This window comes from Falco peregrinus, chromosome 1, assembly GCF_023634155.1.
Source record: "Falco peregrinus isolate bFalPer1 chromosome 1, bFalPer1.pri, whole genome shotgun sequence".
NCBI lineage: Eukaryota > Metazoa > Chordata > Aves > Falconiformes > Falconidae > Falco > Falco peregrinus.
In genome coordinates this window covers 77,082,922-77,102,771 of record NC_073721.1, presented here as the reverse complement: position 1 = coordinate 77,102,771, position 19,850 = coordinate 77,082,922, and the positions used below count along the sequence as shown (strand labels likewise).

The 19,850-nt window shown below is 35.7% G+C and overlaps 1 protein-coding gene across 9 annotated transcripts in view; it reads right to left on the bottom strand.

Moving 5' to 3' along the window:
* The window catches only part of GPHN (gephyrin), a 297,031-nt gene that overhangs the window by 131,969 nt on the left and 145,212 nt on the right, over positions 1-19,850 (bottom strand). For 8 of the 9 annotated variants that reach the window (XM_027777278.2, XM_013305412.3, XM_027777280.2 and 5 more), the window contains one exon: positions 9,658-9,750. The exons of the other annotated variant lie outside the window; for it this stretch is intronic. In XM_027777278.2, the coding sequence (XP_027633079.1) occupies positions 9,658-9,750 (93 nt within the window). The remainder of the gene's footprint in view (positions 1-9,657; positions 9,751-19,850) is intronic. 9 annotated transcript variants of the gene reach the window in all.

The window sequence follows — 19,850 nt, the reverse complement described above, 5'->3', positions numbered from 1 at the left end:
AGTCTTATGAGTCTTGTGGGGTAACCCTCTTCTATGGCAAGAGTTAAAAGTGCAAAACTTATCAAGACCTTTTTTTACCTTGAGTCTCCCGTTCTGTTTACCTTAAACACTCTGTTATTTAACATGGCTTTTAAAAACAAATTAAACCATGTTTCAGAAATCTTAGCTGCTGTTTTGTTTCAAAACATGTAATGAACTCTGGAACATAGAAACTGAGAAAATCCCAGCAGTAATAGAATTCAGTAATTTAACTCATCTTTCATTTTAGTCATGAGTTTTTTTGAGTATCTTCCTAGTAACTAAGTCAACCAGCCAAGAATCAAACTTCACTATTTCTGTCCTCTTAGAAGTCCATATTGTGAGTGTACTCATCTGCCTGCATAGTAACTTCTTATTAGTAATGCTGAAAACCTACATCTCACTTTGATAAGGCAATACTATGCAACAAGAAGGCAACTCTTCCCTCTCCTGCAAATTGTGGAGAACCTTAGACACAATAAAGGAATCATTAGTTCTGCTATGCACTGCTGAATTAGGATTTGGAAAGGTCACAGGGACAGAATCCATATGAACTGGCCATGTACTCATATATAATAAAGCTTTTAAGGAATACAGTAGTAATAGGCTAAGCTGACAGAACATTATTTATACTGATCCTCTGGGTATCAGCCACTCATTCTCCTTATAGCTAAGCAAGGCACAGGCATAACAGAGGTTAATATAACTTTGAATGTAGAAATCAGGGTCACAGAACAGGAATTTCTTCCATACCCAAACTCTCCTGTATCAAATCCTACTATTAGGGCTTAGAAAAAAAAGACAAGGAATTTATGCAGAGGAGACCGAGATTTCCATCAGATGACTAATAACGGCATAAATGAGCCAGGAACAGCATATATTGGCGGAACCAGGGTAGTTATTAATACTACAGAGTACGAGGTACTTAGAGCATGCATTAGCAGTTTTATAAAATCCTGTATTTTGTGGTCAGCAGCAACTACAGTCAGCCACAACACATGAAAAACAGAATTGCTAGCACCTTCTCTCCAAAGGGAGAACTTTCAAGGCTCAATGAAAATGAACTTGACAAACTGATCTCAGCAAACCATACGAAGGTGTTTATTCGTGGAGAAAAAGATGCACTTTTAACATCTAGTGAAAATTTAAATGTCAGTAATAAATAATCCACAGTAGATTATGCACCTCACTATTAATTTGGGTATTCTCATTACAAAAGAATGAGGAAAAACAATATATGCATGAAGTGACAAGAAGCTAAAATACGTCTAAATTAAGGTTAAAAAGTAATACCTTCTTGTTCATAATTGGTAAGACTTTCATGTCTGAGTGTGACAACAGTAATTTTGGTTTTCTGTTCTGGTACTTATACTGATTCAACATTTTGCTAAAGCTTCACTGCTCCATGTGGTAGCGATTACCAAGAGCAGGCAAAGGACTAGTTATAATCCTAAGAATAACTGCTGCAGCCAGCTGTTTTTCCAAGACTCTTCTCGTTTCTTTCCATTTAGTGGCTGGAAAAGCTCCTACATAGCAGGCAAGGAGCAAATAAGAAATTCTCTACTCTTTAATAAGTATTAGTTTTAACGATCAATTATTTTAATAGTGAGTCATTTTGCTGTTCTGGTGTGCTTATGTCAAAAGGACTAATCCACTCAATTTTTGATACATCTTAAATCCAAACTAGTATTTTCCCTCTGGTTATCATTTCTTTAAGCTGCCTTCATAGACAAGTCTTCCTAACATGTCTATACGTTTTTTTGTTAATTTTCTCCATATTAAGCTTTTATTAAACTCTTTGTAATAGGCCATGACCAGAAAAAAAGAAGACACATTAAGGGCAAGAACTGAATAATTACAGGCCTGACAATGTTTTCAAGATTATTTTGCCTTAACTTGATGTTTAATTTTGTTCAGTTCCCTATTATCTAATGTAAAGAGATGTTTTAATGGAAACTATTTTTAGAAATGCCTAAGAGGAAAAAAATTCCAAAAGTTCTAAATTGAAAATTTCGTTATGCAGAAGTCCTATGGCTGGCATATTTTTCTCCCCCCATTACAGAAAGAACTGCAAGATCCATCCACTGTCACAGCTACACTGCCAATACAAGCAAAGCCAGTTAATTAAAACTAACAGAGAGATATACATATGAGCTGTGGTCCCTACAGTGAAAACACGGCTAAAGGGTATCAGTAATGCTAAGAATAGGAGAATTCTTCTCTTTACCCCAACAAAAAGGAAATTATAACCATAGTGTTCTTCTGGGTGTATTTTTGAAAGTATTTGGGATCACCGAGATATAAACTGTTTGTCCACCCATGGGATATGTTGAGCATTCTTCCAACTTCCATTCTGATATTACCTTAGAATAAAAAACTTAATTGAAAAATTTAAGACAAAAAAGCAAGATTTCCTGGCTTGTTACTGTGGCTTTGTTTCTCATTCTATGAAACACTCACATCCCTTAATACTGCTTTACTACTGTTTTCTTCTTTTCAACGGAGTTTGCAAACATTACATACATGTTTGAAAGACAGAAAACAGAACTTCTATTTGCTATTTGAAAGTATTAAGGAAAGCTAAACCAAAGCAAGTAAATTGATCCTCAAATGGGCAAAAATACTAAACTGCTTAACAGGAATTCTGTTAGTATTATCTTCAGGGTATGATGATCAGATGACTCTACACAGAAGGTTAAATTACACAGTAGTTAAATAATTCCAAAGATGTTGCCCCAGCATCCTCAGCCAATATTATCAGAGCTTCCAATTTAAAAAAATAGACAGAGAAGCAATTCATGTAATCCTTTTGGACACAGGAGACAAAATTGCTTATTTACTATCTTCTCATTTAACCTATAGAGAACGTCAGGCTAGAACCTGGTTTGGCCTTCCACACAGGATAATTCATTAAACACCATTCATGATTTCTGTAAGGAATACAAGATAACTTGAGTTTTTGAAAACATCTCTCCCACAATCAATCACTTTCGATTTGACAGAATTAAAACAGAGAATACAGCTCTTCTTTAGGTGGATTTGTTTGTGCGATTATTCTCTCATTGTTAAACCAACCAAACCAAACCCATAAAGTTCTTCCATTATGATGATTTTCTTACTAGACTTTTCTGGCTTAAGCTTCCACTCAGCAGCTATTGTTACAATTCTCTTCAGTAGACTAAGAAAGCTGTTGGTACCTTAAATTATTTTTTCCCAAAGAAAATACAGCATTTTTTAAAATAGTAATACAGTATATACCTTATATTATTATTTCCCAAAGTACGTACAGATAACAACCAAGTTCCTTCCTACTGTCCTTTATGATACACTAAACTGATAGAGTTGTGTAACTCACACAGAAAGCATTTCTCCTAGCCACCATAGATTTCTTTGACCTTTTTCTATATCCTCTGTGGCATCTGACACTTTTTAAAAAGGCAATGTCAGAAAAGTATGCAGCTTTCCGCTTTAGACACATCAATCCCATATACAGAGACAAAAGTATCCTTTGTATTCCTATTCCTTTTTTTTTTTCTCACCACCATCTTCATATTTGTCTGTGTTGAGAAATCTAGAGAAAAAACAAGTTGAGACACGTACATTCTTTCAATCCAGTCTCTCAGCTGGACACACAAAGAAACACGTTCAAAACTGCTGTTTAAGTAGCAGATTATCAAGAATTTACCAAGCCCTCTTAATTTATCAAAATTAGCATTCTTCAAGAATGCTCCCTCTGGATGTATTTTCTGCTTTGTCTTTTTTTTTTTTTTTTTGGTTGGGGGTTTGTGGGGGGGTGAGAGGCTTCTCTTTTTTTGTGTAAGCTCTGATAGTCAAGTAAATGGAGCTCAAATGGGATCTGGCTTCCTTCCCTCTCATATTTCTCACTGTAGTGGTCCTGGTAGTTTGCAACTGCTTCCCATGTAGTGTTTGCAGTTAATGATAACACAACCAAGCTCTTAAGCAATGCTGGTGTGTTACCAAGTTTTCCTGATAAACTCAAACAAGAGAAAGCACACTTTTTAGCACTTTGTAAGTCAGCTAAATCAGCCTGGAACTTCCCAAGACACAGGCAGTTCTGTAACCTGACAATGTACTGTGTAGTGTAAATAATCTGTGTATTGCTGCTTCTCAAAGAAGATGGCAATAGTTGTTTAGTGAAAAGTGTTTTGCAACTAAATACATCAATTCTGGTATAATAACATGTCTTCCAAATAAGAGATTTAAAATCTAATTATAGATTTTTTTTAATTAAATTAATAAGGCATATAAATATATTTGGATCAAATACAGCATTTCAAATAATAAAATTTATTGAAAAATTAAAGCAGACTGGATAAAGACCTAATCATATAAGCTAGGAACTATCTGGAGAACTAAGAAAAAGGGAATGGCACCTTACAGGATTGCTGATAAACTTCTAACAGAGTAGCTCAGAATCTGGAAGGACTCTGCCTCAGAGCAGCCTATTCCATTTAAGCATATTTGTTGCCTAGATGCACCTGGCAAGGTTTCATAATTCAGACCTTTTAGTAGTAAGCTGGGTTGGAAACGTAATTTTCTAAGAAATATGGAGAACAATAGTTCTCAAAAGGTCTGATGGCAAGTTACAGGATCAGACATCATACATACAGAGTACGCTCTATACAAATAGCTCTACACAGAAATCAAACTTAACAGGGACTGAGACCTCCATTAAGAGACACTGAAAACTACAGTCTTAGAATAGACTACAAAAATAAATGCTGGAAAAGGTTATTAAATTGGAAGGTACCTTGACCACTGAAGGGTGAAAAACTGAAACAATAGCCTAGGTAATTAGAGGTGGTATGATTTCTTAGTATTCCTACCACAAAATGACTAATGTCCTGTTTGAAATGAAGACTTCATTCCTCCGCACTATGGAGTCATCCTGAAGTGGCAGTTTGTAAAAAGAAAATTAGTTTCTTTTGACCCAGTGATAATACTAAAGAAGAGCTGGATACTGATGTAGAAGAACAGAAGTACTCCCACACCCACAATGAACAATACTAGAAATCCTGCTGCTCTGGAAAGGCACCATTTGAAGCAGAGAGGACAAAACCCCCTGCATAGTATTTCCAGTTTAAATTATTCCCTATTAAACAGAAGTTATTAGAAATGTCTCAGTGGATAATCTGGGGGGAATGTGTGTTGCATATATATGGCTGTAACATGAAATACCCTGTCGTGTAACAAGCATCTTGTTTCACCAACAAAGTTGATGAGGAAGCAAAGACAGAGCACATGCATGAGAATTACAAATAATTGAGACTAGAAGGGTTGTCGACTGCTTGGGACAGAGAAATGGAAGGATACAGACATTAAAATAGTCTGTGGAATTAAGATGGAATTTGAAGGAAAATTCACACTAAATTCTAAGGAGCAGCTTGGGAAACAGCAATAGTGAAAGATATCTTAGGAAACTGAGAAAAGCCAGGTGATAGAAAATTTGCAATTGGTAATGATTACAAAAACACCAGTGCAATTTTGAACTGAATATACAAAGACTTTATATTGCAGCAGAATAGACTTTCTTCTCTCCAAATGTGGCTTTTGTGTGGCTCGGTTTGGAGGATTTTATTCATTCAGAGCATGCTTTTTCCAGAAAAATGCTGACAAATAGCAGAGAGTTCCAGAGAACAACAATTTCTTTTCATGGACCAGAAGATTTTGACCAAGGATTAAACAAATATGTGTATATATTGTCAGATTAAATGAAAACAAGTATGTGTCTAAACACATTCAAAAATGGTCTATAAATATTGAAGAATATAATCAGCAAGAACCAAAAGGAGCATTCATAATTTTTCAGAGCACTGGAAAAGGAGGAAGACTGCAAGGAAACATCTGTCTGATTTTACATTATGGAAGAGAGCTCTTCTATGCTTCTAAAGTCTTCCCAGAATTTTAGGGCTGACAATTATCTGCAGTGTCGGTGAACTATTTGTGAATACACATAGCCACACAGCTCAAGGACGTCTAGCACCAGTTGAGGTGCAGTAAGTTGATTTTTATTGCTACTATCTCAGTACATAAAGTTGTGGGGTGGTGGGGCAAACAAGACTTGCAAGCCACTCTAGAGAGGAAGGAATGAAAACAGCTAGATGATTCTGTTAGGGGGCAGACAAGTGAATTTTTTGGACGTACAATTTTGCAAAAGAATAAATGTAAAAGTAAAGATGACAGAAAACTGCACAGAGTCATGTATACACATGAGATTTTTCCTTTCTCCTTTGTATTGACCAACAGCAATAGAGAAAATACATTTTTGTCTCAGGATACCTAGTGATCAATAAAAATGTTGCCACATTCATTTTTTTTCACAAACGTTAACGTATATTATCACTAACATTCTGTAAGAATGTAACTGTCTACCACTCAAGTATTACAGTTCTGAGGAAAAAAAGTTTGCATCTGTAAATATAAACCAGAAGTTCCAAAATAACTTAACTTGGGCCATATGTTCTCTGTCCAGGAACAAACACTTTTACATCAACAAGCAGACTGTATAAGCATTTCCAGCATGGATTTAAAGACTACTCCCGTAAATTATAGGGAAAATAAGATTGTAAAAAAAAATAAAAATGTATCTACAAATTTAAGGCTACACTTCGGTTTTAAATCAAATGCAAACTACCACCAACTGCCATAACAGATGAAGAATTACAGCATTCACTAACAACATCTACAACACGTTTCCTTCAAATTCAGCCATCCATTGAGTGAATTTTGTTTTTTAAATATCCACAGTATTTCATTACTTCTAGTCATATAGACAATAAAGTGAAGGATATTCACACTGCTTAATTCAATTGACCTTTGCTTCAAAACGTGAATCACAGTAACTAATTCAAAAGCTTCTCCCCACCCACTGACTAGACCAAGGCTGTAAATTTTGAGACCAGAAACAGGTAAGAAAAATCAGATATTGTGAATATGCCTAAAATAATCTATTCCATTATAAAAAAAGTCATTACACATCACTGCAACAACTGCAATAACCTGGTATGATTCTGACAGTGTTTAAAAGGCAAAGTGAGTGGGGAAACTGAATTTTTTTTTTTTAATCTTAATCATAAATTTATGACATTTCAAGAAGTTAATTTTAATAGATACATTATGCTAGGCACTTAATTTCAATTTATTCAATAATTACAAAATTCAATTAACCTTAATTCTTTGGGCTGTAAATACTCTCAGGAACTAACTTTATCTTGTACAGTACAATAGCAATTATGTATCTATGCTCAGAAAATAAAGCATAAAAATGTGTTTTCTGATCAAAAGTACAGGAGAAATAAGGAGAAGCAGGACTGAATCATTCCAGCTGAAACATGACCCGAGGGACTACTCTCCCTACTCTCAAGAAAAACGCTAAAGTGTCTTCCAGCATCAGATTAAATTATTACCAGCTTTAAAGTCACGTCTTCAAAGATGGCATCTCAATAGCACAATGTCATGATCACATAATTTCATTATCAGTTCAGCAATGAGAGGAAAGCATGCTGGACAAACACTATACGCAGAATAGACTGAAACCACTTCCTACATCAATGAAAGTTTTCCTGAAGGCTTGCTACTGCACTTTGCATGTTGACATAATGAATTTTCCATTTCAAATTGGCTCTCTTATTGACCCAAAAGAAATAAAATATGGGCCTAAAGCTTATGCTTCTTCATTAGGATTTTGTTATGGCACACTGGCAAACTAATTTTCTTTCCTTAAAAACATTTGTTTGAGTGAATGATCTAATAAACTATCATAAGAACAAACCTTATCATTGTCACTTTGTAATAAAAACTGAGGATTCGATGTCTCCACTGTGATTTAAGTTTAGTCTTGCAAGTTAATTCAACTTAAATGAGTGAAAAGTGAGTAAACACTGTCCTATATAAATGCTTTTTACGTATGGGAATAATTCAACCATCAGAACACTTCTGTTAGAACCAATCGAAGGCTTACATACCTACTACGTTTAAAAACAACAGTTTTTCTTCAGTACAAGTTATTCCTAATTTTTATGTCAGTGTTATTATACAGTCTAAAGACATTTCAGCAATTCAGGTAAGTTTTTAAAATGGCTCACAGTAACCTCAGAACTAATCAACATCTGTCTTAATTACAGGAACAGCAATGAAGCAATGTAAGGAAAATACTAGGTGTTTGCTATGTGCAGAGTTCTCATTTGTTTATTTTTTGTCCCAAATGCTGCTTGAAAATCTGTGGCTAATTTTTAGCACTGGCTGCAATGCTTCCTCTGGCACTACTGTCTAGGCTTGACCCTGCACAAAGGTAATAGATCAGTAAAACTGAAGCAGAGATTCAGCCCTCCTTTTACACAGTGCTGGGAATACAACCTTCAAAACCATTATGTTAGACGCAACTAACAGACCAATTTAATCAACAGATTTTTCACTTTCTGTTGCTTTAGCATGGTGAATCATCTGCAAATCCAGTTTCACTAGCTAGCACACTGTGGTCATCTTATACCGTTCCCATTTTCTGACACACAGACCTTTAGGCTTTAGTTACTCAAGGTTTCTAGAACGCAGTTTAAAAACATCAGAAGTAATGTACAGGAACATTTTATTTACATGTTTGTTTAGTTACACAAATGTTATACAATAAATTAAGTATTTTTAGATTCCTAATAGGAAAAAGCTAAACTGCGGCACCGGTTGACAGAACACATTTGTAAGCAAAAAGCATTGTATGCATGTTATAATGAACTCAAATCAACTCCAAGTTGAAAGTCTAAGCAATTGAAAACTTGCATGAGTACTTCAGAGAAGTTTAGATGTGTTAAATTACAGAAATAAACACTTCAGGCACTCAAATCTTAATTCTGCCCTTTAGAGAATAAAAGCAAACGAAAAAAATAGTATATGATCTTAAAAGTTCATATCAATCTGATTTGGAACTATAAATACCAAAATACGTCAACAGCAACCACACAGTCATTTCACGTGACAACTCATGGCCATGAGGTTATTAGGTTAAGTTCCTTTTTTTCTCCCCTTACCTTAGCTCCTTATAACTGGAATGTAACCAGATACACCGTGCAACATTTACTGCTGCATGTTACCTCCACCACAGTGCCTGTTTAGCTTTCTTTGACAACGTGGTGTCAAGCAAAGAAATAGCAGCTTGGCACAGAATTTTTTCCCTCTGCTATGTGCCTCACACTCTAACCTATAATGCAGTAGTTGTCAATGCAGTAGTCTGCAAAGCAGAATTAAAGGGTTTCTCCTCTCTGACTTTTTCTTGTGCAGGACACAACAAAAAGCCACACAAGTTCTTGCTTTGCAGTGTTTGTACTGCAGTGCTAAGGAAAATTATGCCAAAAAGCCATTAGAATTTTGTTTTGTAAGGGGACTGGAAATCCATTATGCTATGCTATATTCCAGTTTGAAAATGGTTTTGAGTCAGAACCCAAGGTCAGAGTAATTCTCTTGTGCTACATTCTTTTTCTGCTTCCAAGTTGAGTATGACTTGACCTGTCCAGAGATACTGCAAAGTAAAGTTACAGAAGAAATTTCAAAAAGGTATCACCCCCTTCCCCCAAACTCATACATTTCTACACCAAAGGGCAGATTTTTCTTATTCCAGGACTATCTCACCTCTGGAGTGACATCTCGTGGTGCAAACCCTGTTCCTCCAGTTGTTAAAATCAAATTAAGTTCCTTTTCATCACACCAATCTATCAGCGTCTCCTGAAAGAGAACATGAATCCTGTCAGATCTAACAAGTCATACGTAGGATACAGTTACCTCAGAAAACACCTGAATACTTGAAATGTCTTAGAAACAGACACACACACATACAATAAATAGAGGGAACTGTAAAATTACTCATGGCTTTTTATACAAAGATTTTAAACCACTACTTATAAACAACATATGACAGACTAATTCAAGTAGCCTTCATAATATTTTTGGACATGGGAACTGAAATTCTGTTCCCCATCTCTTGGCCTGAAATGGAAAACCAGAATTCAGCTATTCATTTATATCACTGTTTATTTTGATTTTGAGACATAAATATAATGCTTTACCACATGTTAATACAGTATGTGCATTTAATTCAGATTAAATGGCTGATTCTTATTACAGTAACTTTGGTCTCTGTGATTGAATTTTTAATAGCCTGAAAGAACCACATATTTGTAAGCTTATCTACTAAAAGATGCAATAATACATCTGACACAGAAATACAAAAGATTATCTATAGTCATCTTTTCTACATTACCTACATCATCTCAATAGGACTGTGTCTCCCAATTGCAAGGCTGAACTAAAAAAAGCTTAATAAATCTGTCATGTAAATTCAATGACTTACAATACTGGAGAACTTACGATACTAGAGAAATGTTTGATTTTATTTTAATTCATTTTTTAAATAACCTTTTAAAGTAGTTTTCAAACTGTGATAAAAATCTGACATAAGCAGAAAAATTACTTGGTCTCAATATGATTGTATTGCTTATCCTTCATAGTCTACTGTGGACTAGAATGTCTGCTTGGAGCTCAAAATTAGCTGCGTTACATTAAGTCTACTCAGGTATTACACAGTAAAGTATCCATCTACAGAAATTGGTCAGATCAATTATTTAGACTGTTGTCCTTACTCTAGCAAAGAAGTCTCATTCTTTGAAAACATCTAGGGCACATTTATGTTTCTGGAATGTTATATATCAGGGAGGAACGAACTATTTCTAAGACTGTTGATTAGAAGCTTATTTATCATAAAATTAGATCTGAGCAATATACTGATCAAAATGCTTAAAACGTTGGTGGTTATAAAGCTGCCTAGAACATTTTAAAAAGCACTACCAATTTAGATTAATCTTCAGGTGTATGTTCTGCAGGCTTAGCACTGCTCTGTAACTTCCAATTAACACAGCCTCTTCTAAATTGCAGGTAGAATAATCTTTTGTCTGCCTGCAAGCCCCATCATGCAAACATGTGCCAGGATTACTTGAAGAAGTGGCAAAGCCAAAGGTTCTGTCTTTGTTTCTCCTTTTTTTACTCATGTCTTCCACTTCCCTTTTTGCCTTATGTCTTGTCTTTATTAAAACCACATTCATTTTTCCCTCCTCTGGAGGATGGCATTCTAATTAGGTGGGCTGTAAATTACCAGAAGTTTCTGGTTATACAAACATGTCAAACGAGCCTGAGAAAAGAACACACATAATGTCTCAGACATGCACATAAATGAACTATTAAGTCTGAATTTTGACTTACATTTTGAAAAAATGTGAATTACAGTAGTAAAATCATGCTAAGTCTTAAAATTGTTTGCTTCAATAACATAGTTATGTATCAGAAAAATTATTTTAAAGAGGTGGCATCTTCCCTATCTTATCATCCGGAAACATAATTGTCATGACTGAACAGCTACAAATTTCAGAGAATACCTGAAAGAAGTTCCATGTAAAAATGGAGTTTGGCGAAGTTAGAGCTTAATATAATATATATTTTTAAAAATTATTATCATTGAGAAAAAATTGTCAGTATAAAACAGGAGGAAGAGTTTTTGTGGTTTTTTTTTTAATGAAGCACTTTAGGTAAAATAAAACCTGCCAAACTCCCAACTGGTTTTGCAGAGAAAGTAAATCCTTCCTCTGTTCTCATTTTGCTACAGTTCAGTAATACTCCAGTTAACAGGGAGAAAACTGTCATGTGGTAGCCTACAGAAAGCTAAAGAAATCAGCGTACACCCTAACTCTTCAAATAAACCAAGCAGTAATTAAATGCCTACTACCACTACTCCATCGGTGTATGTGGGCAGACGTGATTCTCTATCAACTTCTAGTTACAGTAAAGAAACATAAGCTTTCAGTAAGAAGACCTTTGACTATGAGGCAGTTAAGTTTGGGTTTCATTGTATTTCATAAGTGTAAATTCAATTGTACCGCTTAGACATTTTAAAACCATGGAAAAATATCTGAGATTGATATTCAACTTATTTTCTCTCCAGCCTACAAAACTCTATCCCACAAAACGCTGTCATTGACATTTTAAGTATCTAAAAAAGGAAGCACCACCCCGATCAAGTGAGGACAAAAGGCTACTCATATTCACTTCGCTGCTACCAGCAGCCCAGCTAGATTTGCCACTGGCTTTGCAGGGAACTGAATTTGCTGTGTCTTCAAATGAGAATTCCTCTAGGCCAGGGACCTGATAGCTGGCCTTCCTGATGCTATATAAGCAAAATTTTTATATAACTTTTCAACCAGAGAAAATGCCACGAAATAATTTTTATGCATCATTCTCCTCTTCTATTGTTTCGTTGATGATAAGCTTTCAAGATAAAGTGAGACTAGGTTAATGGGTTATGTAAATCACTGTCACTCCATTCAAGTCAAAGGAATGATGCTGATGGATACAAACTACAGTATCTGCCTCTGAAAACTGTAAAACTAATACCGAATTTTAAAAAGCCAGCACAAAACTACAGACCTCCAGAAAAAAACCAACCAATAAAGAGCTTAATATTTTTAACAATTAATATCCTGAAACAAGCTTTATCAGCTATTTTCTAGTGTCAAGGTAGACAAGGAGAAACAATTAGTCAGTCCCTCTAAGCACATTTTTATTTCAAAAGCACACAACTGTGACTCTAACCAGATTTCGCTTAAGTCCTAGAACCATTATAACTATTTTTACACTGCACAGAAATAAAATGTCAGGCCAGTTGCCTCCTTAAGCTTTGGATTAGATCTGGTGTCCTTCCTCTCTACCGATTTCTTTGTACTTTCTCTTTTACAAACACATTTCTCTCATTTAAATAAGAAATCCTTTGTTGTAACATACAATTTGTTTCCATCTCTTGCTGCAAAGAGCTCTTGTTTTAATCAGCCTCCTTTCTCTCCCAATTTGGAACTACTTGTTGGGCTGCCTATGCACTGCCCAATCTTGAAATCATTTCAGTTACAACATGGCTCATCAGAAACTTTGCTTATGATCTGCTTGAATTTTCTCATGGCCGGTATTGATTTCACTAGTGCAGAAAAATCTTGCCTTATTCTTTCTCTGAGTTCTTAAGTCTTTCACATGTAAATTATTTATTTTAAGGCCAATAATGATTCTTAACTTATGGAAGGAATGCCTACAGTGTGTGGCACAGTGCAGAGACCCTATGCTTACTGCTGATACGTGCTTGGAAATTCATACAGGCACTGGTCACATTAACACACAGTAAGTCCAAAAGCTGTACAGGTGTGTTCTTGTGGCACCACACTTAAGCTAGTGCTACTTGACATAAAAAATAATCAGTGAATGGCATAACACTTACAGATGTACTTCCTTCTGTGGAGCTAACTTAAGCATCTCAATGTCCAAGATGCAAAACTGCCATTATTACTCTAAGTTGCAAAAGGCAAGTTCCTCCTGTATTTAAAACAAATTCTAGGACTCAAGCATCTTTTCACTAAACCAACCAGCTTTGACTGGAAGGATTCAAGAGAGAAAGAATACATCATAATTTAATTTGGTAGGGTTTTCAGCAGCTATTCATGTTTATCATGAAGTATTTGTTGTGTTTCCAGTAATTGTTTCTTACTAATCATGTCTGTGGGATAACACCCCCACCATGGTACGTAAGAAACCTGCTCACAGAATGCACAATGGTAATGGTTAGCAAAGTCAGGTATTTTGTAGCTCCATTGAGGTACCATCCACTAATCTCTGCAAGTAAATGAACAGGAGAAATACATAGGAATTCCTTTCTGGAATGAAAGGAACAGTTCCCTGACCTTTGGAGACAACTGCGGTTTGTGACTTTCTTATCTTAGTAAAATTTTGCAGTCTCTTGCAATAAATCCTTATGACATTCATAGGCACTCTACGTTTCTGTTCTTGATTGCTGCTTCACTTAAATAATGGAGTAAAGTAGTTCTACATGTTTAATTATTTCCTTTTCACAGTGACAGAGAGACGCATTTGTTGACACTATTACAAACCATGGCGTTAGCCAGGAATTTGAACTTAAGAAAAGTTGCAAGACTCCTGCAGTCTTCTTACTGCTACTGTACTCTGTTCTTCCACATAGATACAGAGACTATGAGTAATGCCCTTAACTGCAGCAGAAGTACTACAAAGCACTATGGATGGTCACTATGGATCAGACTAAATGTCTACACAGAAAAACCGAGGTCTTGAGGGCTGTTCCTTTCCTATGATACTACAGTCCTATAGTATTTGTCTTTTTGTCCTACCTTTGCCATCACTTTACTATGAGAGTGTTGTAACAGTCCCATGTGTCTATGCTTCCAAAATGATTAGAATACATCCCTTCAAAGCAATATTATGGTGCTTATTCCTGAGATTAATGTCTGTACTTTTTTTCTTATCAATATGTCAGTTCCTTCATAATACATGGATTGTAAAAATAATTCTCAATACACATGCATACTGGAATATGAGATGTACACTGTTACCATTTAAAACATTCTTTAGGAAAGAATAGGGAAACGCTAAAAAGAATATGAACAGGCAGGTTTTCATAAATAATCTGTACAGATTTCTTCTATTCTATATTCAGTACTGAAACTGGCTAAGTAATTCTATAGGTAACGAACAAGTTTGGTATTTTGGCACATGCTAGATTTTTCTAGCATGGTGCAAATTTGAAGTCACTTTGCCTTATATACACCATCTAAAATACATTAACAATTAATTGAAATTGCTGAACAAGTATCAGTGTTAAATAATGAAATTTAGTTATGAAACAATTTACATTTACTTACACTGGACTTTGAAACAGAAGTACGTTCGTATAAGCTGTTTTACAGACATACATACTATCCAGAAGTCCTCAAAACAACTTTATGTGACTGACAAGATCATTGTGGCTTCTGGGAAAAATACTGCTAGTGCTTAGAAATGCAAAAGTCTGTGTTCTCCACCACAGATCTTTCAAAACTGCAAGCTTTGTAAAATTATGTAACTTCTATATTTGCAAATAAATCCTGTTCACTCTAGGACAGTATGTTTCAAAATGCAAGGAAAAGACATGTAACAGTAAGTTCTTAAAGCTATAATGATAACTTTCCTTAGATATGTAAGTCAAATAAGAGCTGTTGTATAAAAAGCCACATTAAGTATCAATTTAATCTTCTTTTACAAGCTGTGTACTAAAAGGGTGTCTGAGATAATTTTAATTTATGAGTATCTAACACCATCAGATAGAAGCAATAATAGTGAATGAGAATATGGAAAAACATATCAAAGAAGAGAAACTCTGCATAGTCGCAGATTTGCTAAGAGAACTGGATGTCACTTTGACCACTGAGTTTCAGGAATACAGGAATCGGCACATAAGATCTCATAACAACCTTTACTTAGTCATATGGCTTGTACTCCAGACCCCAGGGGCTCACTGAAGATTAGCTTTGATACTATGGCATGAGAGCGCATACATAACTGCATGAATGAGAAATTCACATCACAGCACACACATACAAAGCAGGATAAAAGAAAAAGATAAGGTAAAAGTAACGGATTTCTTTTTTTGTATTATTTAGGAGTTCAATTCTTCTCTATTTGGCTGACCATGGCTTGTCTATTAATTTAAAAGGGAAAATCAGGTACTGAGGACCATGCAAGAACATGAAAACCCATAAAGCAAAGGCACTGTAGGAAAGATAAAGAGCTGAATTCAATAGTTTAAAAAAGAGGGAAGGCCTTCGAAATGTTAATATAATCTTGGAATTAATTTCATATTTTTTCCCTATTTCTTGCGAAGCTTTTATTTCTCATGCTTACAATCTCCTGTTGCTTGAAAGCTTCACTGAAATGCAGAGGCATGAAGATACTCTTATATGCAGCATAACAACTCTGCAAGTAATCAATCTCTAAATGATTTAAGAAAAGCAGAGAAAGAAATAGTAAAACAGCATGAGAACACGCTCAACATTTTCTATTACCTCCACCCCTTTTCTCCTTCCCCCACCAACAAAAGGCAGAAAGTAAGAGAAATGTTAGGAAGATGTTCACAGTGTAATCAAGAGTGTAGTCAAGAGACCTGGATGAAATGCAAGTATCTCTACGTGTCTAAACAGACCTTTTAATCTTGCGAGATTTTACTGAACATAGTAGTCTTTTGAAGATTCTACAGATGTATTTGCAGTATTCAGTATCGTAGTCATTTTGCATTGGTTTTTTTTTCTAAATAGTTTTCTAAATACTAAGCTAATGTATTAAAATAAGTCATAAAAATTTAACTTTTACTGAAATGCAAAACTAAAGAAAGTAATAAAAATGTACTCTACAAATGGCTTACTTTTAAAATGTAAATTTAATAAGCACTTTCCATTTGAAATAAAGTGCAGCTATCAAATATTTCAAGGTTCAACGTAACTATGCAGCCTGTAACATAACGTTTTTTAAAAAAGTATTTCACATCTTCTAAAAGCTAAAATTCATGATAATTATCCCTAAAACCAGGGGGGAAAAAGTAGGCACTCAAATGTAACGCTCAACAGAGTTCATCTATGCAAATGCATAGAAAAAGTCAAGCAGAGAGAAGTGCAAACCACCAGGACTAGGAGTGCCAGTGCAGAAGCAGTCTGCTTTTTAAGGGCTGAGACTGGGAAATTTTTTTTTAACTATTACACTGGAGGCCACATACAAGATTGACTCCACAAAATAAACATGCAGTTTTAAATGTTTTGTGCCAATTTCCTCTCCAAATGACAAAGGAAGGATTCTTAATTCAAGCTAACTACCTTGACGTATTATTTTTAGTATAGACAAGAAAAACACTGATTTTATTGTATGATTTAACAAATTGAACTAAAAACTACAAGGACATCTGGATCAGATACAAACCATGAGTCTGTAAGTGCAGCAAGGCACAAGATTTGTTTCCTTCTGTATGAAAAACTGTTCCCATCTACTATTGGTACCACTGGTATCCTCCTAGAGTGCATGCTAAGGTCTTGAAATCATGGCTACTCACTGGAAAGGATTGGTCATTCCAGCATAACAGTTTTCCTCAGATGCCTGGAGGAAGGGATGGAACTTAGTGCTGTCAGAAGAGTCAGAATTAGATATTCTCCAAATACATCTGTTTCTTGAAACAATTTTTCTGTTCACTCTGAATTTGGCATATATATATGTGTGTGGGTGTATATGCACACATGCTTACCTTTACATAAAGATGTACTAGCAAAAGTACCAAAGTTCAATGTGTCTCATTTCTGTCACGTGTAAAAACCTCTCCAAAATATGTTTAGTTACTAAAATAAGTATTACAGCAGTTAATAAAACCCTGTGTTTTTCTTAAGAATTTATTTTAAATAAATTAAAAATCAATTAAAAGAAAAACATAATGCCTTCTTGTCAGTATTACTTTTCCTAGTGAGAATCTTGACATCTAATATAAATTCCTCCAATTATTTCTACAAGACCACAAAATATCAATTAGAATGAAAAGGAGAAAAAAAGCACAAAGCCAACTACATTAATCCAATACTGCTCACTAACAATAGATAACCAGAAACTCTCTCTCTCCCCTGCTCTGGGCAACCTGTTATCAGAAGATACAAATGCTTGGGTTTGGAGCCATAAACTTCAGATTAATTGTGCAGAATAAGATGGCTTTTTTCACATTTTCTTTTCCTTGCATACATTAATATCAATCTAAGATTGTTTTCTTCTCAGAATGTGAAAAGGCAGCTTGATATTACACACAAGAAGTCAGTAACTTTCTAAAACTAGAGTTGCAGTATTTTATCCATGTGTATCCACATCTACAGCACTTGTATCTCATGCACTGCAGATCAGAAGTTTCACCAAACTTTGCTGGCTGTAACTAAGCCCAGATAAACTACACCTTCATCTTATCAAAAACAGAAATGGCAAAGCCACAGAAAACCAACTAAATTTCTTTGAGCTGCCAAGACAACACAAACTGCTTCAACCCTCAGAAACCAGCAAAAGCATGTCTGTCATACAGGCAAAGGTAGTATGTCTCACAGAACTCCAAGTACAAACACACAAGAACTGTATTTCTGTAACAGCCCTCAACTCACATAACCCGCACTTCTTAAAAACTGTATTTTGAAAATAACTACTTGAAGAATTTGCACGTATGTATTTGCATGCAATGACAGCTACATCTACAGTTTAAGCCAGGTTATACCCTATGTCTACTTGTTCTGTTTAATGGGCAGGAAATGCAGAAGATTTAACATTTTTTCCACAGCAGGGTTCCTTGTGGTTTATTTTAATCACAGAAGCCTTGTCGTCATTTTTTAAACTCAAACGTTTGCTTTTCTGTAACTATGAAGTTTTAAAGAACAATATAATTGTAAAAATATAGTTGATTCTTACTGAACCCAGTTCAGTTTCTAGTTTCACCTCCTAACAGTAAATGCAATCTGACATGCTACTTCATGGCTACAGTTGCGTAAAACATCATTTCCTTTTACTTTTTGAATAATATTACAACCCAGGTAATTTCAATTTTTGGTGTAGCTCTCAATGTAAATGGAAAATTGAACAGAGTGAAAATATCCAGATCTCTAAAAAAGGTTAGGATGTGGGGCGGGGTGGAGTGGGGAAGAGACAGGCAGGAGATGAAACCACTAGGAGAGCCAGGTTGCTACTCAGTGTAATGTAGCTCATGGCATAAACTCCCCCACATGTGCACTGCTCATGCATATCACCTATAGAGTCAATGAATGAAACTGTTTTCAGAATAAAATCTACTGCTTTACCTGTGAAAATACAGTAAAGAAAATTTACCTACCAACGAAGGGCTGCTGTACTGTGAGATACTTAGTCCATACATATACTCTAAGAGTGGGTGGGCTGGCGCCTGCCCCGGGGTGCCACGGGAGGGGCGCGCTAGCTCCTTCCCCTCTTCCTGCTTGGGTCATGAACACAGGGCAGAGTGCATCCGCCACCACTGCAGTTCCTCTTACATGCACAATCAAACCTGAAAGAGATTCAGAAAGAGGGGAAAGGCAGGTAGGAGACTAATGTACATGCAGACTATACTTCTCAAAGAACACCAGTTACTGACTAGTAACCTTTTTTCTTTGAGTCTGCATGTACATTCCCGCGATGACTCTGAAAAGTTACTTTTGCCTTCTACCACCCAGACGGATGCCTGAGGACTCCCACAAATAGCTGCAGCATCACTCCGCTGAAGGCTGAAACTGCCCTGGGTACTATCAAACTAACATAATGCCAGGTGAAAGCAAAGACAGAACCCCAGGTAGCCTTAGGGCAAACGTCCAAATACCATACAGTACAGATACTGTTTGCCCAGAGATCTACTAGAATTTGCTTTGGCCATGGCGGCGGGGGAAGTTCCTCGAGCCCACACAGAGTCAGAAAGCCATCTGAACAACTGTCGTATGAAGTCAGCTGAACTTCTGGACATTCCCACAATGGAACAAGCAAAGAAATAAACTAAAAGACTTGGACCTGTGAAGAGAAATTATAAAGTCCTTATGAAACCATGAATTCATGAAGTATAAAATTCTATCAAAGAAGCATAAGATCTGGAAACAAGTACTGGAGGACTAATTGCCTAGCCGCTCTGGAACTTTGGCACCACTTCAAGAAGGAATTTTGGATGACTAAAGAACAGATACCCTGCCCTGATAAAGGCAGTATATAAAATGACAGCCATAAGGACCTGTATATGCTTCAGCAACTGGCTGAGAAAACTGTCACCAGATGTACCACTTCCATAGACACAAGCAGAAAGAATAAGAATTTAAGAGCTCAAAAGCTGAAAAGGAACCACGATAACACAGTGGTTTTGCAAGACTATTCAGTCATGAACAATTCAATGC